The 26189-nt window shown below is 35.7% G+C and overlaps 1 protein-coding gene across 1 annotated transcript in view; it reads right to left on the bottom strand.

Annotated features, from left to right (window-relative positions):
* Window positions 1-5398: 5398 nt before the first annotated feature.
* Window positions 5399-26189, bottom strand: part of LOC123530380 (neurogenic locus notch homolog protein 1-like) — a 28495-nt gene continuing 7704 nt past the window's right edge. The window contains exons 6-17 of the mRNA XM_053521679.1: window positions 24253-24403; window positions 23476-23653; window positions 18499-18617; window positions 17646-17781; window positions 17247-17404; window positions 13822-13937; window positions 11711-12787; window positions 10955-11081; window positions 8771-10113; window positions 7728-7930; window positions 7087-7481; window positions 5399-6117 (exon numbers count right to left, since the gene is read on the bottom strand). Of these exons, the coding sequence (XP_053377654.1) occupies window positions 5916-6117; window positions 7087-7481; window positions 7728-7930; window positions 8771-10113; window positions 10955-11081; window positions 11711-12787; window positions 13822-13937; window positions 17247-17404; window positions 17646-17781; window positions 18499-18617; window positions 23476-23653; window positions 24253-24403 (4205 nt within the window). The 3' untranslated portion in view covers window positions 5399-5915. The remainder of the gene's footprint in view (window positions 6118-7086; window positions 7482-7727; window positions 7931-8770; window positions 10114-10954; window positions 11082-11710; window positions 12788-13821; window positions 13938-17246; window positions 17405-17645; window positions 17782-18498; window positions 18618-23475; window positions 23654-24252; window positions 24404-26189) is intronic.

Genomic DNA, 26189 nt, shown 5'->3' with positions numbered 1-26189 from the left:
TAAAAGTAAGTACTACACCTCTACCGTCCAAGTATAGAGAGTTCCTATCAACATAACTTTTATGTAGAAAACTTCCATCGTCATATAAAAATGTAACGACTATTGTCCATATACATCAGTCCGTCTAAATATTTTATTTACCACTTTATCATTGAATACTGATAAATGAAAATACTGATGGTTATAAGTCGATGTGTAGGTCTAGGTAAATATAGTCACTAGACCGATGATAATTAACTTAACTCAAATAATGATATTTCAAGTTGTGGGGCATCCGTGGCCGAGTGGTTAAGGTCGCTGCCTTGCCTTTCACCGATGTGAGTTCGAGCCTTACTTGGGGCGCTAAATTCTTCATGTGAGGAAGCCAGCTGGCTTGCAGAAGGTCGATGATTCCCGGCATGGTGCCCGCTTGTGATGAAATAATGCAATGAGGGGCACCTGGTGTCTTCCTCCGCCATCAAAGCTGGAAAGTCGCCATATGACCTATAACTGTGTCGGTGCGACGTTAACTCCCCCTCTCCCCCCCCCCCCCCCCCCCCCCCCCCCCTCCGCAACACACACACACACCCCTCACCTCAAACAAATATCATTTAAGATTGTGGATAAGTGATGATACACGATAATTTCAGTATGATTACGTATTCCCGTCAGTCGTCAGTCAGTTCGGAATTCCTCGGACGTATATGTTCCTAAACGCGCACATGTCTTTTCGTAAAACCCAGAGGATGCTGAACTCGTGTAAGGACAATATGTAACTCTGTTTGTTATTATGGTTCCACTGCCTTACTGGAACTCTACAAGTGTCAAAGACCAATCTATTCTTGCAGTCTTCTGAGAAATCAAAACGATACATATCAAATAGTTATCGTAACGAAATGAAAAGAAAACGCAGAAAAATATATGAGATACATGCAGTCTAGGTGCTTGCTTAGTGTCATATAGGCGTCTGTTTGAAATTTATAAAAACTATTTTTCCTTTTACTTAACGAACGACGCTTGATTCATAAAACTTCAAAAGTTCATGCTAAGTTCTTTTCACAGTACTTGAACACATCAGTCGAGACCTATGTTGAGACTAAGTCCCTGCCTATAGTCACTTCAATTGCTTCTTTCCTGATTTGCGCAAATTTTATTCATTACACTACTCTATTTTATATAGCATTTAGGCAAGCGGTTTGGTCATAATACTGTTTGTTTGTTAATATTTTTACTTTCAACGTAAATGTAAAAGAAGGTCAAATGGATCTTTGTTATCTCAGATATCATACTATCTTATTTCGCAGTATTTTCAGAATGTGGTTGAATTTACACATTCAATAAGTTCTCACGAATTTTCCGTGTATCATGCATGTTATGTCTCTCCCAGTGTTCAAAAGGTGAGTTCTGGTGTTACAATAACAACATTTTATATTTAGTGCATATAATATAAAATCAGACGCTCGACAATAGTTCAAAAAGGGTTTATCACTAAACATTTTCGCCATTGACCACTATATACTTTTAGCAGAACCATTCTACATCTGGCCCAAACTCCTTTTTACAGGGGATTTGTTTAATTTGATTCCTGTTGACACAAGATAAAAATTGTTAAGCTGAAAACAGGCAAAATGACTATTTTTAACTTCCTTTTGACGGAAGTGTTTGTAACATATCTAAGTTAATTGTTCAATTTAAACGGAATATAGAAGGGAACAACTCTGAAGCAATTTCGTGTAATCGAAATATTGGAATAATTTTATTGTAAAAATGTCGGTTCACATACATTATATAGCATTTGCTCTTGAAATGAAAGTCATTAACATTCACAGCTGTCTCTTGTTTTTCAGAAAGACAAACCACATGATAATCAAACAAATTTTGAATCGTTTGTGCAGCAGTACTACATAACGTTACGGCGCTTAAATAAAAAAAAATCATCTCCAAGTGTTAGGTGCCGTGGGAATGATAGAAAACAAAAATAGTACAGTTACATTATTATGCCCCATTCGAAGACAAGAGTGCATTTTGACTTGCTCGTTGTCAGTCTTTCTATCAGTGTCTCTCTTACTTTTCAGAAAAATAGACAGCATGGAAATGAAACATACTTCCAAGCCATCTCCACGTTTGAAGTGTCGTGGTATTGAAAAGAAAGACGAAGAGGGTGTATATTGTCTTTCTCATTGTCAATCAGCCGGTCGCTCGGTTAGTCGGTTTGTTTCTGATCAATAACTGGAGAACGTTTAGTGATCAAACATTACAGAATGATTGCTTGGAAAAGGTTTCTGCTCAATGATTTTAGGAAGCTTTGTCCAGCAGTTATCAAACTTTATAGAATTATTGCTTATAGTCAATAGCTTTTCCCGACAGTTCTAGGGGTCAATAGGTAAAGTCACACTCGCCTCAAGAACGGAAACAATATCCGCGCTTTACAGGTAAATAACACTTTTTAACTTCATAGAGTTATTGCCCTTGGCATACAGATGAATTGTACTATTGTGTGAGTCAATAAGGCAAAGGTGAAGGTTACTTCATTGCGATCATTATATCAAGCACTTTTGGGCTTTCATCGAATGATTGGCAGTGGGAAGGAGATGATTTATATTGCTTTAGGATAATTTCATAAAGGTTAAGATTACACAAACTTTGATAACGGTTTCTGGTTAATAACTGGAAAATGTATAGGCCTTCTGCTGTCAATGGGGGCGTCTTATCAATATCGCAACTTTACGAGAATCTTGCGAGCTCTATCTATGAGATGTGTGTAGTCTGTACATAATCCTTGCTGTTCTGAGCTAATTTTGAGGGAATACAAGACAATCCTGAAATGGGTTATAGACCTTTTTACACAGAGCTATTTGCTTAGCAACGGGAAACAATTTTCGAGCATGCGCACTCTACGTAGGGCAAAAAGACATGACTGCACAATATAAATTACGTTAGAGATATATTGGAAAATGGAGGAAAATGTATGTAGATCTTTGCAAACCCACAGCTTTAACTAATTTGCATTACTATTCATTCGGCAATTTTGATCTCGACAAATTTAGGTTAAGAAAAATGAAAAACAAAAAATGATATTTTCGATGAATTTATAAAGTAATAACAAAGAGTTTGTTTTATTTCCTATCGTGATCTCCCATAACTTACCACGTGTCGCAATTAGCTTACATAATACCTGAAATATAATTAACAGTGGAAGTTGAAAATGAAACGTTTAATTAATAAAGTTCAGCCTTTGGTTTTGTATCCAGATATATACAAACGGCGATCAATTCATTCAGTATTCAAAAAAAAAAAAAATCATCATCTTAAAATTGTTATTTTTATTTTAATTGTTTCTTCGAGTTTGAAAGTGGTTCGAATGGTGAATGCAGCGGTCAGATTTAATAGAGAAGGGGCGGGTAACGGGGAGCGGTGTTCTATACTTACATTCTTTATCTGTTCTATTCTTTGCAGAATTCAAATTTATCATAATTATTCTATTAAATCACGGATAATGCTTCCTTCGGGCGATACATTGTCGATATGAAAATGATCCAGCACGTAAACATAAGAAATGAAATAAATATAGATTTATATCAGGTATTTTCCCTCAGTGTGTAGTTATAGTCCTTGATTTGATTAATATCTTACAAATTTAGATTTTTTTTGTAACTACATTTTCATCGCTTTAAAAGGAAATGTCTATTAAAGTTCCAAAGTATATTTTTATAGATTTTGAAATACTAGATATTCACGTGAAATATTTATTTTTTGAATCACAAAACAGCTCCGCCACGTGATATATTAATCTGAGTGCGTTCTTTTAATGACATTGATGACCGAAGGCATTAGTGTATATCACATCAAAGCCATCTTATTTGCTTCAGTAACTTTTATTGTCCGCTCTAATTAAGGGACACTCTCGAAATTACCCAGGTGACCTATGTTTTATCATGTCAATTGCATAATAGTTACGCAATGATTTCCGGTATATCTTCAGCAACTTCAGTGGCATGGAGCCTCAACCCCAACGTATGTAGATGTCATTTAAGGCGGAGATAAATATATATAACAACTATTTGAAGTTGTGGGAAAAACTGATATAATGAAAAATATGAAATTTTTAAATGTAAGGATCAAGTTTTATATTTGTATGATGTGTGGAAGACTGGAAATGTTTGTTCTTTTCTGACGAAAATAAGAATAAAGCAGGCTTTTCAGGTAAGATATGATTAATTAACATACATGTCTTTAATCAAAGTATACTGTATGATAAATTACTTGACTGAATTATCTTTATAAAGGCAAAACAATTCGTAATATAATGATAATTTTATGTAGGTTTTCTTATCGTTGAGAGTTCTTTTGCTACACGTAAAAAGCGCATGCGCGTAAAAATCAAAACATCCGCGGCTTTGCATAGCAACCAATACTTTGTGTAAAAACATCTATACACATCGCCGTAACTTATTATAATTTACTTACCAGAATAGTCTATATATACGAGGGTTGATCCAGAAGTAATGTCACTTCGTTTTTTTATCACTGTAGTATTAAAAGAATTAGACCAAGACGTAAGTCAGTTCAATAATGATTAAATGGATAAATATTTATTTCTAGGATGGTTTCGTTTTAAATGTACATAACTTAAAAGTTCACCCCTGACGACATTTCCCAGAAGGTATCACCCGGCTAGAAATCTTTTAAAGATAAGTATGAAACGGTGGCGTTTGGTGCATATCTGGGTCTAAATTTTGAGAAAATATTATTCCTTCGCCAAAATAGTTGGGTGCATTTTTGATGATTATGTGTCATTTCTAAGCCAACTATAGGGAGGTAGTGGGGGCATAGCCCTCGATCCGGGCCCTGGGAATACATGATGCAACCTTAATGTTAGAAACTGAAAATGTAACTTCTTAGATTATATTTGTCTAACCTGGTACTCAAAATTAGCAATACTTAAATGGAATTGAAAACAAAATATCGCATACCAAAGTAAAATTCCTCGGTCTAATATAAATATGGTCTCTAACTATATAAAGGATACAATTGTCGCAACGGTTGAAATATTTTCTTCAGATGATGAGACAATTCATCACAGTATATTTAAAACGTATTTGAAGCAGAATGGTTTCGGTAAGAAATAAACGTCTTAAATATAACCGAATTTTGTGATAAAAGTCATTTTTTGTCTATAATAAAATTCGATATATCAAGGACGTATATATATGTATAAAAGATAATAGGTAAGGGTAGATTTCTCGGAAGCACAGAGCACCAAAAACACAGCCCCAGAGCCACGCATTTACATAGCATGCCCACAACAAAATGAAGCTGTAATGGAAAAATATTTCAGACGAGTTGTTCCAAACATCCAACAATACATATTAATATAAGTTGAATATTGATAAAGGGGAAGAAAATGGTAAGGGGCGAAATGGGGTCGGGGTGGGGAGGAATCCGAAGGGGAAAGTTGAACATGGACAAATATACAAGGGAGTCATGTTCTCTAAAAACAGTCGCACTAAAACGTAAACCACAATAGCGCAGACCGTCAAGTACCGTCTTAGGATTCGGCTGCCAAAATAAAGAGGAGCCATGAAAACATACTAAAAGTAAAGGGGATGGGATGCAAAAAGTAGCGTAAATGCAAGGGAAAGGAGAGGGCAAAAGGGGGAGTAGGGCGGAGGAAAAACGCTTACAACAAACAAGAAAACATACGCAACACACAATACAAGACAGACAAAACAACCTGTTGAAAATAGGGGCACCGCCTTGGAACGGTCAGTAACCTAAATAAAGGAAACTGGGGTTTTTAAACACGTTACTTCAGAAATTGACAAACATATTATTATCCCCTCAATAGCAGTTTTGTCAAAATTTAATGATATATGGTAAGTAGAAAATATTTTTGTACGTATTTCAGAAATTCAACGGATATATTTCATTAAATTTTATTTTCCAACAAGAGCTTGTGTTCCCTGCGATACACAAGACTGCGCACATCCTGGAGAATAATCTTTGGTTTCACAAAACGTGGCATTACAGTAGATGTTAAGACCTTCCTTGTTTGTAGAATACTCAAAGTCCCGGAACACGAATCTCGTCTCGTGCGTTGACTGGGATATAATGTGTGTATTACTGTCTACCTCGCATCTGAAAATGCAGTCAACGATGTTTGCCAAATGGACTACAATAAATTAAAACACAGTTTACAAATTGTCTGTCTAAGCGCAATATGGAAAGAATTTTTACTGATTTGGCCAACCCTATAGTTACTATTAAGACATTTTGTTCATCACGCAAACTAGTTACCAGAGAGTCAGATAATTCCATCAGATAAAGATTATGTTTATTTCATGCTCTAGTAAACAAATAATAAGAAATATAAAATACAACGAAAACTTTCTTTGCAGCTTTTTAAAAAACTAAATGCGAGAAATTACATTGATGTCATGATATTATCACATAACATCAGTTATAATATATTTCTATTAGCTGCAGGGTATCTTATTGTATTGCTGTTTTAACAATCTTTTTTACTTCGTACTGTATCGGCACTGTATGTATACTGTATTTTATTTAGTAGTGTATCAGGAATCAAGTGCAACTACCAAGGTATTTGATGTGATCCTGGCCATTTTTTATTATAAAAGTTAATACCATAAAATATAACACAAAAATTCGCTTCATACATATAGTTCCTTTTTATGTCTTTTAGGCATGGCAGTCATCTGACATCTCGAGGTTCCAGTACCAGTGATAAAAAACCGGAAACATCTGTCCGGTATGCAGAAAAATATAGTTCCTATATCCGAGACAAGATACAACAGTTTCACTATTAGCTGAGTTGGTGTTCCATAAACAAGTTACTATTCTCTTTGGTTTTGTAACGTACATGACATACGTTACCTTTCTTCTTGCGCAATATCTGGCAGACAAAGCGTCAGTGTTTGAAAAACACAAACACTACTATATTTCTTGCAAAACGTATTTACATATGATATCATATAAACGCAGCAAAGGGCTTAAGAATTCTTTATCAGAACCATTCATTTATTATTGAAATAAAACATTTTTACTTGTTCTGCAACATATACTACGTTATGAAAACTTTTAACATACCCGTCTTTGATAAAGAAATATGTCATATCATCAGCGGCATCGTCCGTAGGTTTTGTATAGCAGGTATGAAGTCGCATTTTTACGGTCCAGTCAGCGGCACTAGTGAATACTTTTACGTATATATCATCACCAATGCTTGCATGAACTGGATTTCCTGCTATCTGATTCATGAAATTTGCATCTTTAAAGAATGTCATTTTGATATCGTAATGACTGGCAACGGCGGCATGGTGTGCATCGACGTCATGGTGGACATGGGAAGACGTTGCTTCATTACGGCTGACGTCACATTCAACGGTAAAAGTCCATTTATGTTGACGTATTATAAATGGATTAATTGGATCATAAATTGCGTAGAACAAATCATTTTCATATAACAGCGTGTCACTAGATACCTAAAAAGTACAAGCAAATTAGTTTTGTCTCATTCTCTTTACAATTCATAAAGGTTTGATAAAGTATGTTCATTACAATTATGATTTACACTTCATTAACTTAATAAACATAAGCTCAATAATTTTACTATTACACTAGTATTGCATAGCCATGTATTTATAAGAATAAGGTCAAACTATATAAAATTCTAAATATTTCTTGTTGTTAATTCCTTGCATTTGAATTCATAAATTGATAAAACATACCCTTTCACTTGTCAGGCAGTCACGGAAGCCTTGCTGAAATACCAAAGTTGTCCCAGTGACTTTCCCACGGCAAGAATTGTCTCCAAAATAAACATGACTTGGTGTTACCGTTGGATACAGTTGTTTAAGTATTGACAAATCAATGGAGATGTTCCAGCCACTGGTTGTACAGCCTGGACGCATGGCATCTTCCAGTTTTAGTCCTTTTTAATAGGGAGAACATATGTATTTTTAAAAGTAAGCATTTGTTTCGGACAGCTGAAGAATAAAAAACTTCTCTTAAGTTGTAAATCTTCAAATTTAAAAATCTGTATAGTTTGTTTAAGCAATATTTACTGCTGATGTTTAAAGGAGAGGATAAAGGATCATGATTCAGAAGGCGAATTCTCAGAGGTGACGGGGTGTGTTACAGGTGTCTTCGTTACAGTCAACCCTGTCTATAAAGACCGCGCTAGGGAGACCCAAAATTTGGTCTTTATTGGGAATTGGTCTTTATTCACAGGTTAAAATACCCTGTAAAATGTTAATGTTAAGATCGGAAACAAAACATGTGTCTTTTAGAGCCAGGTGGTCTCTGTTCAGAGGTGGTCTTGAAAACAGGTTTGACCGTATGTCTTTTAGAAATTGTTTGGCAAGTGATACTTAAATAGTGTGATCTGAAATAGATATATGTCTTGTTTAATTTGAAAATTGTCATTTAATTTAACAATTATGTCAAAGATATTAAATTATTCCATTTCTCACGAACAATTACCCAGATTTATTGAAACGCATTCCCTCCTTCACACGCATATTCATTACATATATCAATGTTAGAGTTACAAGCCCTTCTGTCCAATCCCGACGGACAGACGCATTCAAAATATTCGACATCTTCATGACATTTTCCGCCATTTTGACTAGAACTTGGTGTACACTTGTGTTAAACGTTGATGCTGAAAACATGTCTTTACAGAAGATTTCACAATATCATTACGTAATCAAAATTTTCAGCATTTCTGCGGAAATGAAATACATTAACGAAAACAAAACTGAATACTTACCTACAATAGTTGTTGCCTGGACATGAGTAGTAGTTGAGGAAGTAGACAGAGATTCGAAATGCTCCGCTATACACGCGTAGCTACCTTGATTATTATGACACGCTTCCCCTCTTTGACATGGACGATCCTTACACTCATCAACGTCTGCACTACACACCCGACCGTCCCATCCTTTTGGACAGACGCATTCATAATACCCGACATGATCGTGACATATTCCGCCATTTTGACATGCATTAGGCGCGCAGTCGTTAATGTTGATATCGCAAACTTTTCCTGTATAGCCGTTCGTGCAAACGCATGTATAATCATTCACTAAATCTTGGCATTTGGCACCATTTTGACATTTTACCGTTAGACAATCGTTTTTATTTGATTGACAAGTATTTCCCTCCCACCCTTCTACACAATCACAATGGAAACTGCCCGGTGTATTGATACAATTTCCAACATTTAAGCACGGTATTTCAATACATTCGTTAAAATCTGTTTCACAAGATTTTCCAGTCCATCCTGCTTTGCAATTACACTGAAAACCTCCATTTACGTTTACACAAGTACCGCCATTACGACAAGGGTTTTGATCCAGACACTCGTTAAAATCATCAGTACAATTTTTTCCGGTCCACCCTGTCGAACAATGACACATATATGAGCCTACTGTATTTTCGCAAGTACCGCTATTCTTACACACATCAGATGCACTACACTCATTAATGTCTAGTGAACAATTCTGACCTTGATATCCGCTAATGCAATCACAATGGTAACTTCCGACAGAATCCTTACAGACACCGTGATTGCATATTTCGCTATATTTAGAACATTCGTCAACATTAACAGTACAAGTTGGACCAGTCCATGCGGTGGTGCATGTACAGACATATCCATTGTTAGCATTAGAACAGCTACCGTTGTTTGCACATGGCATTAGATGGCATTCGTTAACGTCGCTTTCACATTTATGACCTGTCCATTCGGTTGGACAATTACATGTATATGATCCGTCTGTATTGTTACAAGTGCCGCCATTAAGACATGGGTTCGCTGAAAGACATTCATCAATGTCATCGGTGCAGTTTATACCAGTCCAATTTGTTGGGCATTCGCATTTATAGCTTCCAACACTATTCTTACATGTGCCTCCATTTTTGCATGGGGAATACAAATTACATTCATTAACATCATTTGTACAATTATCCCCGCCCCAGTTACTCGGGCAGTTACATGTATACCCGCCATCATTATTTATGCACGTGGCGCCGTTTTTGCAGATCTGCGTGAGACATTCGTCCACATCATCGTTACAAGTATCTCCCATCCATCCGCGGAAACAAGAACAACTAAAAGGTAAGAATAAGTTATAACAGAACAGTGAGACAAAGATTATAGTGGTTTCATTTTATAAATTTAAGACTCGGTGTCTTTTGGCTGGGTGGTTAAGAACGCTGACTTGGAATCACTTGCCCCTCACAACTGCGGGCTCGAGTCATCACATAGGGTGTACAATTCTATCATGTGAGGCTGCCATCTAGAGTGCTTACGGGAGGTCGGACCAAGTGCCGGAACTAATGCACGGATGGACACCTCCAGTCTTCTCCCGTCTTCGGAAGCGGGAAAAGCACCATATCAAATAAAACTATATCGTTTAATGTTAAATCTAACCGAAACAAAACATATTTCTTTAAATTGTTCAGAACCCATGAATTTAACGAATAATTTTGGTGCACAATTGAAAAAAGTTCATTGGGAATACGGAGTTATAAACTTCCCCCACCCCCACCCCCATATTCATCCTTTGATATCTCAATACAGAAAATTAAGATCATAACTATTTGTAGGAGACAACAGTATGTTATTCGAAGAGAACCGACTGTCAAAGCAGCTAACAAACAAATAGATTCCTTAGCAAAGGCAAATAATGTCGATGATTTCAAATAGCAAGTCATCACTTTAATGTCTTTAATAGCATTACATAACTGAAATGTTGTACTTTATAATGTCTGTAGACACCATTATAATTTTAAAAAATGAATTGTATCATTCTCCTTATCAACATTCTAAGATATCGCATTTCAATTATATCAAGTAAAGCTGTTGCCGTTTTTGAGAAATAAAATGTGTAAAGAAACATTTTGTTACAAAAAGCATGTCAAGATATATGTATGCCATGTAATAACTTACCTAAAACTTCCAACTGAATTAGTACAGTTCCCTCCATAATTGCAAGCGTATCTTTCCACGCATTCGTTCACGTCAGTTTGACAGTGATCTCCGGTCCAGTACTTAGTACAGTTACAACGGTAGCTGCCTATAAAGAATGCAAAACCAAATCGAAATAGACCCTAACGAAACAAATGAGAAAATATGTCAGATATATTGACGATCGAATTTTGCTCGAAGATAAATATTTGAAAATAAAATATGTGAAAAGATCCTTTGGAAGCATAGATTTACAAAACCTATCAACATAATAGCACACTCGGTTTGATTATGTTCATGAGCAACACTCCTCACACTCCTTTACATCGTCTTAAGCGAAATTGTATTTAAAAAATCCTAAAAAGCAAAGAAAACCGCGTTTTTGAAGCGACACCGTGATAACACTATGCTTACCAAATATGTTTTTTAGCTTAATCTATAACGTTTACCACAGGAGGTAAACAGGAATGCTTTCTTCAGCATATTGTATTTGGGAAGTACACTAGTAACATAGCTCAATCCACACTATTTCAGTTGTTTAAATTAAGCAGTTGGTAAACTATGATCCAGGACTATCTCAAACACTCCAAAACAAAGAAATCAAACGTTTCCTCAAAAGTATTTGCAAGTCACAAACAAACGAGAAAAAGAAAATCAATGATGTAAAAATACAAGTTTTTATTGATGTAGTTGATAGAACTTGTGCTTAAGCATTTATTTACATAAACAGGATCTTACCAGGGGTATTAACACAAGTACCGCTGTTAACACATGGATCCCTAGATAGACATTCGTCCCTATCAATATCGCAGTTATCGCCATTCCAACCTGGGTAGCACATACATCTATATCCACCAAATGTATTATAACAATCACCATTTAGACAAGGGCCGCTACCACATTCGTTATTATCAGATTCACACATGGTTCCGGTGAAGCCATTCTGACACTTGCACGCATAGCTGCCGTTCATGTTTACGCAAGAAGCGTTGTTTTTGCACGAGCCATGATCTACACATTCGTCAATATCGACGTCACAATTGGCGCCATCCCAACCTGATAAGCAATCACACTTAAATCCTCCAACAGTGTTTGTACAAATACCATTTAGACAGGTATTAAAATTGGCGCATTCATCAATATCTTGGTCACACGTATCCCCTGAAAATCCGGTAGGACAATTACACGAAAATCCTCCTTCATTGTTATTACATGTACCGTTGTTTTTACACGCAGTAGGATCCAGACATTCGTCAACATCAATGTCACAGTAATTTCCGGTGAAATTGTTTGAGCATGCGCAATAAAACGATCCCGGTGTGTCTTTACACATGCCGCCATTTTGACACAGAGTTGCGTTCGTACATTCATTCACATTTGTTTGGCAAGTTGAGCCTGTCCAGCCGTTGTTGCAGTTGCAATAAAAATTGAAAGCGGAACTTGAACATGTTCCGTTATGTAGACAAGGGTCGTTCCTACAGAAGTCAATGCTGCCAGTGCAATATTTACCTACTTTACGGTTTGCGCAGACGCCGATACAATGGTAGGTTCCATATGCATTCAAGCATGCCAGACCTGATCTGCAAGGTCGAGTGACGCATTCGTCAATGTCAACATCACAGTTTTTACCAGTAAACCCGTCTGAGCACGTGCAAAAGTACCCTCCACGTGTGTTTGTGCATGAGTCCGCATGTGCGCAAACCCCAAAAGCACACTCGTCTATGTCCGTGTTGCATACTGGGCCTGTCCAACCTGGTCTACAAATACAGGAAGTTCGTCCTACGCATCTCCCTTTATTTTTACAATCCTCATTTGCTATAAGATAGAAATTAAAACAGCTGTATTTGTGTTTCACATCTACAAGTGGTCGATACTTAATAATTATTTTATTCATATTATTGATTGTAATTTTTACTGTATATTGGTAACGCTGGCCCCTTTCGATTTAGGTTGTGTTTGGACATATTTGTATAGTGAATATAGTCCGCGACTTTTGTACAATTTTTAAACCATCAATTATTGCAAAATAATGCAATATGTAACAGCAAATGTTAACTTTCGGTTTGTATTAACCCTATTTCACCACTTTCAAACATGGTCACTTTAACAAATACAACTGATTCGCAAATCACCCTAAGGTGATGTGTAATCATTTCTAATTCGTGGCACATTATCCATTTTTCAGTACAAAACCTCACTGCCTGCCTGCTGTCTTTGTCTACTTAATTCTGAAATTTGGTTTTGTTTTTCATTCGCTATCAAGAGGAGGCGTAATCTGTGTTTTCGGGCTAGGCTTATAAGGCAAACAGTTCATATATAAAGTAATAAAAGAAGTTACTAAGAAAACCTAGATGTGTGATATATATACATGACATAAAATATCATATGAGTGCCGAGAACAGGAACCGGCTAGCTCGGAAGTTCAAACCCTTGTTAGGGCATACGAATTATCTAAAATGTATTTAATTAAACACTTTTACTAAGAATTCCAGAACGGTGTTCCACTGCATTCCTTATTGAGCTTGTTTTGCCCTTGTTGTCTATTTGTTGCATTTTGTCTTAGACTATGTATTATATGTTTATAGTTTAAGCATACAAACAGACACTGCTGATGGGATTTTTTTCTTTCTTGGGGGCGGGTGCTGTGTTCCGGGAAGGTGGCTATTCCTATTGGATCCTAGTCCTATTTTGCTTGTTATTTTACTCTATACCGAACAAAGAAATCAGATCATAGAGAAAGAAATAAAGTTGTTTTCATTGGGAACGTTCTGGTTCGAGTAAAAGAAAAGAAAAGTATTTAAAAGGATCTTTAGATTATTTTTGTCATCAAAACAACATAACCAACTTACAACTACAGTCGGATTTTACTATGGTTACACTTTTATCGCACGTTTGAGTGGTTTTTGTCCGACAACCGTCACCTTGCTGACAAGTACCGCACCACGCCATCACCTCTAGCGTCAGTCTACAACATATGTTCGTGATGTTAACAAGCGGTGCATAACACAATTGAATTTTTTATACTCTAACAATCATTTGGTAGTTTAAAGCAACATAACTGCTATAAAATGATCAGAAGATCTTTTTGTAGTTGTTTATATGTTCATCTTACAATAGATATAGTCCATTAAGTAAATTTGAAGATTAAACAAGAGGGTCATGATGACCCTGGATCGCTCACCAGAATAATATGAGCTACATGTTTCAAATGTCAAACTGATGATTTTTAGAAATTGTTTGGAAGATTTTCCGATATACAATCAAGTAACCCCTGGGTCGGGGCCAATTTTACCCCGGGGGTCATGATTTGAACAAAGTTTGTAGAAGTCTACTAGGAAATGTTACATATCAAATATCTAAGATCTAGACCTTCTGGTTTATTTTTAGAAAATTTATGAAGAGTTCCCTATGTACAATCAAGTAACCCCTGGGGCTAGGTCAATTTGACCCTGGGGGGGTCAAGATTTGAACAACTTTTTTAGAGGTCCACTAGGCAATGCTACATGTCAAATATCTAAGCTCTAGGCCTTAGGTTTATTTTTAGAAAATTTTGAAGATTTTTCTATGTACAATCAAGTAACCCCATGGGGCGGGGTCAATTTGGCCCTGAGGGTCATGGTTTGAACAAATTTTGTAGAAGTCTACTAGGCAATGCTACAAGTCAAATATCTAAGATCTATGCCTTCTGGTTTATTTTTAGAAAAATTTTAGAGATTTTTCCATGTAAAATCAAGTGACCCCTGGGGCGGGGTCAATTTTGACCCGGGGGTCATGATTTGAGAAAATTTTGTAGAAGTCCACTAGGCAATGCTACATGTCAAATATCTTAGCTCTAGGCCTTCTGGTTTATTTTTAGAAAATTTTGAAGATTTTTCTATGTACAATCAAGTAACCCCATGGAGCGGGGTCAATTTGAACCCGGGGGTCATGATTTGAACAAATTTTGTAGAAATCTACTAGGCAATGCTACACGTCAAATATCTAAGATCTAGGCCTTTTGGTTTACTTTTAGAAATTTTTTGAAGATTTTCCTATGTAAAATCAAGTGACCCCTGGGGCGGGTTCAATTTTGACCCCGGGGGTCATGATTTGAACAAATTTTGTAGAGGTCCACTAGGCAATGCTACACTTGAAATATCTAAGCTCTAGGCCTTCTGGTTTATTTTTAGAAAAAAATTGAAGATTTTCTTATGTAAAATCAAGTGACCCCTGGGACGGGGTCAGTTTTGACCCCGGGGTCATGATTTGAACAATTTTAGTAGAGGTCCACTATGCAATGCTACATGTCAAATATCTAAGCTCTAGGGCTTCTGGTTTTTGTGAAGAAGATTTTTTAAGATTTTTCTATGTAAAATCACGTGACCCCTGGGGCGGGGTCAATTTTGACCCCGGGGTCATGATTTGAACAAAGTTGCTAGAGGCCCACCAGGCAATGCTTCACACCAAATATCTAAGCTCTAGGGCTTCTGGTTTTTGAAAAGAAGATTTTTTAAAGTTTTTCCTTTCGGTTGCCATGGCAACCAGAGTTCTGCATGGAATTCAATTCTTTGAATAATTTTTGTAGAGCTTCACCCAAGGAACATTCCTGTGAAGTTTGGATGAAATTTGCCTAGCGGTTTATGAGGAGATGTCGTTTGAAGTAAAAGTTTACGGACAACGGACGACGGACGACGGACAACGGACGACGGACGCCGGACGGTGACCCATCCTAATAGCTCACCCTGAGCCTTTGGCTCTGGTGAGCTAAAAACTTATCAATGTAGCTTTAATACGGCAGTATAGCGGGGACATGTGATTTTATGTTATTTTGTGGTCACGGCATAATTATTTCGTTCCCATAGTTATCTCATTTTTGTATGTAATCGCATTATAGCATATCTATATACATTTATTGTGCTCGATGTATGATTAATATTCTATATTGTCTCAAAATATAGGCGTATTAGTGACGAATAGGAAATATCTGGAATTTGGAGGAATGATATTTACTCATATTTTTATTTAATGTCTCTACAAACATACTTTTCATACATATATAGTTTTGTAGTGTTCTAAATATTGCCAACGATGGCTCTAATATTTTGAAAAATAAAACAAAGCAGAGAGACTTTGTGTGGAAATGAAGGAGTTTGGTGGTTTCTTGCATACCAGACGAGGATTTCCGGTATTTTTACCGGTGCTGGAAAAATCCATTTTACACCCCGGGATGTAAGATGACTCTCGTGCTTTAAATGACGTATTAAGAACTACATATATGTAGAAGATTTATGTAGTTATTTATATTTTATTTCGAAAAAACGGAATAAAAATCCAATACCTTGACAGTTTCTCTATGTTCCTGATAGTAAATTTCTCGATTCAAAACACGTTATTTTATCAAAAATTCATAACGTTACGCTGGAACTGATAAAGCAAAACCGGAACTAAACATTGTTATTTGTCTTTAAAACGTCATGACGTCTTTCCTGTTTACGGACGTTGATTTCCCGCGCTTTGTTTAAGGTCAGAGACCACCAATTCAAAAAAGTACAGGGAACTTACTGGGAATGAGGTAAGTGTATACCTGGGAATAAGGGTAACGTCTGCGCGTTCTGATTGGTCAGTCATGTAAACAAACCCAGGAAGTGATTATTTTTTCAAAATTGATATTTTTTCACTGCATTTACAGTATTTTATTATACATTTTGACAAAATTTGCTACATTTTATGTGCATTGAAAAAAAGTTTTATCAAACGAATTTCTCCCGCCATGTCAATGATGTAAACAGGGGGTCATCTCATTCACACGAAAATTACTTAAATAAAGTATCACTATTCATATGTTTTTCGTCCGATATTTTGGTAGAACTAAGATAGTTCTTGAAAAACTTGTAATTAGATATACGTGTTTCGATGTATGGAAGGCCGTACACGCCATAATGTTACAATGTAAGTCTATAGGAAAACAATTGGTGGTCTCTAACCTTAAATACGCTGCTATAAGAAACAGTTCAAAAAAGAAAGCCGTTCGACTGATTTTATTTTTATTATTATATCTTGATATCGGTATGCAAGAAAAAAATTCTGTCACTGGTTATAGGTGCAAATGGAAATAACCGGCTCTCGGGTAACTGTTTAGGCGGTAACTCGGTAGGAACCTCGTTACCGCCTAAACAGTTACCCTCGAGGCCGGAAATTCCCATCTGCACCTAAAAACCAGTGAAAGAACCTTATAATATCTTAATACACTATTACAAGCTCTCTTATTGAGTTTCAAAATGCTACAAAAACATACATTGTGTTTCCGTTCGTTGAATTTTGAAACCTTTTCGGGTACGAGTCATAGAAGGTAGTCCCAAGTACTACTTTAGACATAGAAAATATGTGTTTCGCCATTGAAGTACTGGAACCTCTGGTGCGGACCTCCACATAGAGGTTGTTGCTTTGACCATTCTGGAAGTACAATATCTTTCATAATGACAATGATTTTGTTAAATTTTAACTTTATCAAATTATACTGTATGAACGTCCTTTTCGTACAGAAAATAAAATCATCAAAGTCCAACAAAAATGTCAACCTAATTGGGATACATACTTTTAAACGATGCTATTCACTTCATATAGGATGTATACTATTTTGATTTTTTTTTTTTTGAGAAATCAAAATAATACAATGCAATACAACATATCTTACAGGTAGGCTCCCCACAAGAAAGAGCATTGTAGAATTGGGTGTGGTCATGGAAGACTGATGTTTATTCAGGTCAACAAGGTCACCATCACAGTCCGTTAGTTCTCCAGTTTTTACCACGGAAGTGATAGCGTATGCCCTGGAAAATAAAAACATATTATATCTTAATTAGAACTGATAATGGAAACAAAACAAAAACAATATCGCTAATCACACAACTTACGGTAACTATGGCAACAGCTTGATCCGAGTAGATGTACAGCTGAAGTGAAACTCGCGTAAGCAACTGTACGCATTTTTAACGGCCTTTTTATACCTCCACCAAATTGTTTTATATTAGTCAAATGTGACGATAAACACCTCTGAAATAGACTGGATTAACGTTAACAATGTTGTCAGAAATTATTGACTTTCAACAAATATTCTCTCCAATAAATATAGCATTTCATTTGTGCATTTCATTTGTGCTTAGCAACTGCTTAAAACGTTGAGTCAGATATCAAAAACACATTTCTGGATAAAAATCTATTTTTTTGGTTGGATTTAACGTCGCACCGACACATGATAGGTCATATGGCGACTTTCCAGCTTTTAATGGTGGAGGAAAACTCCAGGTGCCCCTCCGTGCATTATTTTATCACGAGCGGGCACCTGGGTAGAACTACCGACCTTCTGTAAGCCAGCTGGATGGCTTCCTCATATGAAGAATTCAACGCCCCGAGTGAGGCTCGAACCCACATCGATAAGTGGCAAGTGATTTGAAGTCAGCGACCTTAACAACTCGACCACGGAGGCCCCTTTAAAAAATAGTCATTAGTCTTGACGTTGCTAATGTAAGTATAAAGAAATGACTTACGTAGTCCAGGAAAATGATATATGAACTGTAGGATTACATCGTGTATCTGTTCTCGTCGAGCAGTCTCCTAACAGCAAATGTTTGAAGTGTACTATTCTGACTAAAATGATCATTTCTCCCTGAAAGAGGACAGGGCGAATAATATTTTAGCAGGAACAGATGGAATGTCATTCCTAAAGATATCAAAAATGTAAAGAAAAACTGGTTACAAGGTACATTGTATACCGGTATGTGTAAAAACTTACGGCCAAATGCATAAATGCAGATGTATATATTTATTTATTCTTATGCATAATCTCGGTATCATAAAATGGTTTTCGTTCATTAAATACACACTCAAAATGATGCCAGTTAATATCCAACATTAAGTTGGATATTAGCTGGCATCATTTTGAGTGTGTATTTAATGAAGTTGGATATTACCTGGCTTCATTTTGACTGTGTATTTAATGAATGAAAACATTTTATGATACCGAATTAAATTGTTGAACAATTGTGATGTAGCAGTTGCGCTTTATTTTGTTATGTTCAAAATTCCATGTTTTTGTTACGCACACGTCATGCGTTTCCTTCACTGCATATACAGATTTCATAGTTTCATTATAACATATATGAAAACTCGATACAACGACCGGCATATTATATATATCAAATCTGAATATATAAAGAGTACATAAAATAACAGAAGATTAATAGTCACTGGTTCAAATCCTTCTTTCTTTTATATAAAAACGACAATTTTAGCCGTCGTATTTACATTTCCTTATAGAACATCACTTTTTCCTACACCTATTTTATTAAAGTTCTTACAAAAATTAACGAAAAGCAAAGAAAACATCGAGCAGGATAGTTCCTAGTTGAATGCCAGTAAGTGGTGGTCTGCCACCCTAAAACTGGCGCATATTTGCTCTTGTCCGCATAATAAACCTCTGCTTTTGGTTTTGATCTGCAAAACTCGCCTGCGTTGGAGTTATAATATGCATAATGCATTTTAGCAGTGAAACATTCTATCAACAGGAATTTGCGCAAAAAAGAAAAGTTAGGATCAATTTACTTTTGACTTCTTTCGACCACACTACGGAGGTATATTTTCGACAGAATTACTGATCTCATTCAAATTCTTATTAAAATTTCGTCAATGAATGAAAATATTTTATGATACCGAATTAAATTATTGAACAATTGTGATGTAGCAGTTGCGCTTTATTTACTTTCAAGATAGATGTGATACCAAACATATCACCAAGTGTAATCATATAAATTCAAGATTTTACAGAAGTATAGACATTTAATTAGAGTCACCCCTACCTATTTACTTGGGTATTTTTGGTAAAGTTTCAGCTGTTAGCATTATATTTTACAACGACACTGAATATAATATGTTTCATTTCGTCAAGGAAAAGAACCAGGCGGATTCATTTTATTTTAGCACGCATCCTCAGTCGTTTCAAAAAATTAATTAAATTAAATTAAATTATTAGTTTGTAGAAGGCATTTAACATCTTGCTGTTGAAAGATCTAAAATGTAATTTGATCCGTCGCGTATAACGTACAACTGCTCCCAGATTATATAACTAAGTAAAAAATTAAAAAAAAAATCGACTTTTGCTAATTCGTGGTCACGAAAGATAACTAAGAAAAAAACGAAAAACAAAATTGTCTAATTCGTGGCCACGAATGAGCAAAAATCGTTTTTCGCTTTTTTTTCTTAGTTATATTTCGTGGTCACGAATTAGCAAACATCGTTTTTTTTTTTTTTTTTTTTTTTTTTTTTTTTTTTTTTTTTTTCCTTAGTTATTTTTCGTGGCCACGAATAAGCAAAAAATCGTTTTTTGTTTTTTTTCTTAGTTATATTTCGTGGCCATGAATTAGCAAAAAAAAATTCGTTTTTTGTTTTGTTTTTTCTAAGTTATATTTCGTGGCCACGAATGAGGAAAATCGTTTTTTTTTTGTTTTTTTTTTCTTAGTTAGATCTATATTTCGTGACCACGAATTAAGAAATTATTTTTTTATTCTTACTTATATCTTGTGGCCTCGAGATAACGGTTTCTGTTTTTCGGGGTTTTTTTTCTTAGTTATATCTCGTGGACACGACATAAATTAAAATAACAAGAGGGTTGTGATGACCCTGAATCGCTCACCTGAGTAATATGAGCCACATGTTTCAAATGACAAACTGATGCTAAAATATTAGAAAGTAGGTCAGTAGGTCAAATTCATGGTCACTGAAAGACAGTTTTAAGACTGGTGTGCAAAACTGTACATGTCATCCAAATTTCAGGGCTGTATCTTAAAAACAAGAAAGTAGGTCAGTTGGTCAAGATCACAGTCAAGTGTTCCCTAATCGTTTGGGTCATCAAAAAATTATAAATAAACAGTCTAGGAAATATGACCTGATAATGTTTGAAGTATTTTTTTCTTATATAACTCATAATTATAATAAGTGACGCCCCACCCCCGGGATGGGGCCTCTTTTCACCCCAGGGGCATAATTTGAAAAAAAAACTTGCTTGAGATCCACCAGGCAATGTTACACACCAAATATCAAATGCCTAGGCCTTGAACTTTCAGACAAGAAGATCTTTACTTTTTTTCCTATATAAGTCTATGTTAAACTTGGTACCCCCAGGGCAGGGCGTCTTTTCACCCTAGGGAAAAATTTGAACAATTTTGGTAGAGAAACACTAGGAAAGGCAACATACTTAATATCAAAAGCCTAGGCCTTGCAGTTTCAGGCAAGAAGATTTTTAAAGTTTTTTCCTATATATAAGTCTATGTAAAACATGAAACTCCGACGCACCCCCCCCCCCCCCCCCCCCCCCCCCCCTCCCCAACAGGGCCTCTTTTCACCCCAGAGGCATAATTGGAACAATTTTGGTAGAGGGCCACAAGACAATGCTACATACAAAATATCAAAGGCCTAGGTCTTGTGGTTTTAGACGAGAAGATTTTTAAAGTTTTTTACTATATAAGTCTATATAAAACTTGTGACCCCCGGGATGGGACTTCTTTTCATCCCAGGGGGACAATTTGAACAATCTTGATAGAGGACCATTTGATGATGTCACATGCTAAATATCAAGGTTCTACGCCTTGCGGTTTTGGACAAGAAGATTTCTAAAGTTTTCCCTTTCGGTTGCCATGGCAACCAGTGTTCTGCATGGAATTAAATTCTTTGAACAATTTAGAAAGGGAACCACCCAAGGATCATTCCTGTGAAGTTTGGTATAATTCTACCCAGTGGTTTTCAAGAAGAAGAATTTTTTTAGAAAATGTTGATGGACGCACGACTGACGACGGACGACGGACGACTGATGACGGACATTGAGCGGTCACAAAAGCTCACCCTGAGCCTTTGGCTCAGGTGAGCTAAAATATCTGATGTCCCCTCTATGCTTCCGTAGTAAACGGAGATATAAAACTACATTGGACTGACCATCTTCTAACCTGGTATGTGCACGGTCTGTCTGATCACAACGGAAAAATATTCTAACATCACAACAACTAGTTCTTACTTTTGGTGTATTCATATAAAGATTTAATAATAATGATAATAATAATAATAATAATAATAATAATAATAATGAGACACAAGGTAGATTTCTACTTTTAAGGGAACAGAAATTTATCTGTAACCGGAGATATGAAAAAAAAACATTTGATTGACCATCTCCTCACCTGGTATGTGCACGATACGTCTGATTACATAAGCTTATATACTATACCCCACAGTAGTTCAAATATAAATAGTGATTAAGATAGGGACGCGCAATTTCTAACGAGCTCCGGGGACACGTCATCTTGGAAAAATTGTTCCAAAATATATAAGTAGTACAATCTGATATATATTTGACAACTATGGGGGCTAAATTGTACGTTAAAAAACAATTTGATTCGACTGATGTCCCGGCCCTCCTCTTCAGCAGTTTTAGTTGTTATTATTATTATTATGTTTTTCAAGCAAATCAATTTGAAAATTTCATTTCTTGAATAAATAAAGTCTCAACTTTAGGCTCTACATTCAATATATGCCCGCCCCTCTGGACCAACCCTTAGTCCACTGAGATGAGTGCAGCCGTACTGACATGAGACCGAAGACCAATATAACGGTAAAGGCTTAACTACTATGGTATTATATATAACCTGTATGATAGTGAACAAAAATATTTCCACTCGAAAACTAAACTAAAAAACTAAATCTACAAAAAAACCAAAGATCTCATATTGGACAAATTTGTCGGCCATTTAAAATACTCGAATCGCATGATGGTCAAGTCTTTTAATTATTATGACCGAGTTTTGCAGTCTGTGAAATGTGTATTTGAAATTATATTACGTCATATTAAATGATATGATCAAAATAGCGAATGAAATGAAGCAAATCATGCATACCTCATTTTTCTTATACAAATCAAATTAGACACTGCTGTCTTTTTTTTTTTTTTTTTTTTTTTTTCAATTTGTATTAGTTTCAAAGGTCTGGATTATTAAGGTAGCAGGGTACACTTAGATTCGAAAATTTTGGGCGTGGCCAGGCTTACATGTAGCGAGTCGCAATATTGTACTTCCCTAATGAGCAGAATCAGGGTGGCCATTTTATAAATTCCGTGCATGTTTTGTGCTTTTAATTATTGTCAAATCAGGACTCTCATACAATAATACAAAAAGTTATCAAAACGAAAGTTTTATACACCCATACACCCATTGAAAATAGCATGCTAAAAGCATCAATTTTGCACTTTTTGAACAACCTGCAATGATCCCGCTGCAGGAACAATGCCCAAATTTATTGCATTTCTCAATTTAATAGTCCCTACTGAACTTCATGACATAAACGGAATGGGGGCCCATCTAGCTCGTTTTTTTCACAAAATAGCGAAAACGATCCTGAGTATCTAAAAGTTCTAATTATAACAAATATTGACGGGGGCCAAAATTCGAAGTGTACCCTGCTACCTTAAAACGAAAGGTATATACCACATTATCTTGGACGAAGTTTATTGCTGGCGTTATCATAGGGGCACCAAAATAATCATCCAGAGGAACCAGTCTTGTTTTTACTGTGTTCATTACATACTCCATTTCTTTAAATTTTAGACTGGAAACCGGTCTGTTGTCACAGTAACCATTGAAAACAATGTCTATATATCCATGGCTGAAAACAAGAAAAAAAAACATCACTAATCAATTTATCAAAGGTTAAACATATTTTGTAAAAATCAAATATCACAGTTAATGACACTAAATCATGAAATTAGCAAGTATATTTTATTCGATCTCCATTAACATGATTAAAGCTACTCGCCCATAATTTGGGTGAAATTTTTTAATATGTTCATTATCACCAAGTTTTGTATAGAATGTATATACATTTGCATGACTCTTAATAAAAATGATATAATGGGTGAAAATGAAAGTTAGGTATTGGTAAAAATGCAAGAAGAATGTATTTCAAAAGCGTTGCAATGGTTTTCTACATTTTGCACAATCCTTTTAGTTACATGTATTTATAAGAATGTCTTGCAAAAGTCTTATGTCGAGTACTCACCTTTTTTGGATTTTTGAGATAACTTATTTTTCGCCTTAAGTGTGGGTTTATATTTTCTGACAAACATAGGAGGTTTGTAGAATTCCTGGATGTATCCTGACACACACACACATTTTCTTTGACTTTGCGTATGATATCGTCTTTTTTTCAAATCAATGATTTAATGCATGTCGATACGCAAGTAGAAGTTGAGATAAAAGAAATACCTTTTTTCTCTGACTTCAAAGATGTTTACGCTGATGTTTCCCGTTGTTTTAACACATGCGTAATTTGCTAAGATGTCAACCAAATAACTTTGGATACTAGAAGCATTTGGTAGTGTTGAAATAGACTCTTTCACGCTCAGAACAATTGTGTCTATGGAAAACAACAAATATGACATGATGCTGATATTTACATATTTGCAACGCAAGTGTCTATTTAACTTGAAAAGAAAACACGTTAAACATGTTTTAAGCTCATATTAATCTATCAAAGTGGTAAGTAGGTTTCAGTGTCCTTTAGTGTGTCGTAATGTGTCTATCAGTCATTTGACACTAAAATGTCATGATAATATGAGTATGTTAACATATTAATTTATTTCTATCTAAGCCTTTCCCCATTTATGAAGTGGATATTATAATAATTATTATTTGCGCGTTTAGACGTGTTTGGGGACTTCTTTGATGATTTGCCAGAAAGCCCAATGTGGTTTATACCCGTATAAACGAACAAAAATAGCATTCATCAGTAGCTTACAATAAAAATATGAGGTTCCGACTATCGACCTTTACAATAAATATATAGAACGGCCAAAAAAGACCCGCCCACGTTTAATTGCAATTCAGCTGATGGCAGATATCGTTATTATAATAAATACAATAGGGTTATTATAACAGTAGCTTGATCTGGGATGCAGTATTCGGCTCGAGTGGATTTTGCCAGATCGGATCTCACGAGGCGCGCAAGCGCCGAGTGTGGTCCGACCTTGCAAAATCCACAAGAGCCGAATACAAAGTCCCAGATCTAGCTACTGTTATAATGACCCTTTTATTATATACCTTTACCATTTTGATTCTTGTTTTGTTCTTGAACGAAATCTTCAATGTTTATCGATATTAAATGGAACATAGTTAAGTTTTTTTGTGCGCTTTTTATAGAAATGTGTCGGGTCATGCATATTCATGAAAATAGTCCGGCAGCATACAATACAATCTTGATTCAATTTTCACCTTTACTGACAGAATCAAAGCGCTCAAAGCGCTGATGGTGGCTGCTAATCAATGTTTAAAATATTACAAAGAAAGTGACAACTGAGGAATTGTTAATATAAACTATAAGAACTTTTTTTGCATTTTTTTAATATTCGGCTTTGGTTTCAAAATTAATCCTTTTTCACTGCAAGTCATTGTTTACTTACACACTGATTCAGTCTTTAACGAATAGTTTTGATTATTTGTGAGGAAAACGACAACATAAATTACATCGAAAATGTTTTACTATTAATAAATAATATAAGCTTTTTCTCCAAATCATTCAGCTTTTAAGATTTTTTTAAAGCTTTTGGGCAGTGTCTGTCATGAATTATTATACACACTGATTTAGTCCGTATCAGATAGCTGTGGTTTTCATGAGACTTTTGTGAAAGAAAACAACACAAACATGCACCACAGATGCACCTCAGAATGTCAGTTCTGCAGCTAGTGTATTTTAGAGGTGAATTAATTATCACCCCTTGGCAAAAATGCTGGACATTAAGTCAGACAAACTTACAACTTTAGTCAGACCGAGAAAAAAGTCGAAAATATGTAACTGGCGAAACGAAACCGTTTTACTTTTTATACATATATTTGTATCCAGATATATTGAGACGCACCATGAGAAAACCAGCATAGTGCGTTAGCGAACAGCAAGGATTCTGACCAGAGTGGTGTATGGATCCGCAGTTTGATTTGGGCCCATGCTGGTCACAAATGCACTATGTTGTTTTTCTCATGGTGCGACTCGAATGAATTTAGCTGAAGTGAGCAGAATCTGTCTTGAAACAATTCAATTTTTAAGTTGGTCAAATCTGTTATCCGACGACTTGCTACAGTCTGACACATTGCCTTTTCAAAAAGGCGAGTGAGTATCATCGCTGCGCCCACTTTCATGGGCTTACAAG

This window comes from Mercenaria mercenaria, chromosome 13, assembly GCF_021730395.1.
Source record: "Mercenaria mercenaria strain notata chromosome 13, MADL_Memer_1, whole genome shotgun sequence".
Taxonomy (NCBI): domain Eukaryota; kingdom Metazoa; phylum Mollusca; class Bivalvia; order Venerida; family Veneridae; genus Mercenaria; species Mercenaria mercenaria.
This window is presented reverse-complemented; position numbering and strand designations above follow the sequence as displayed.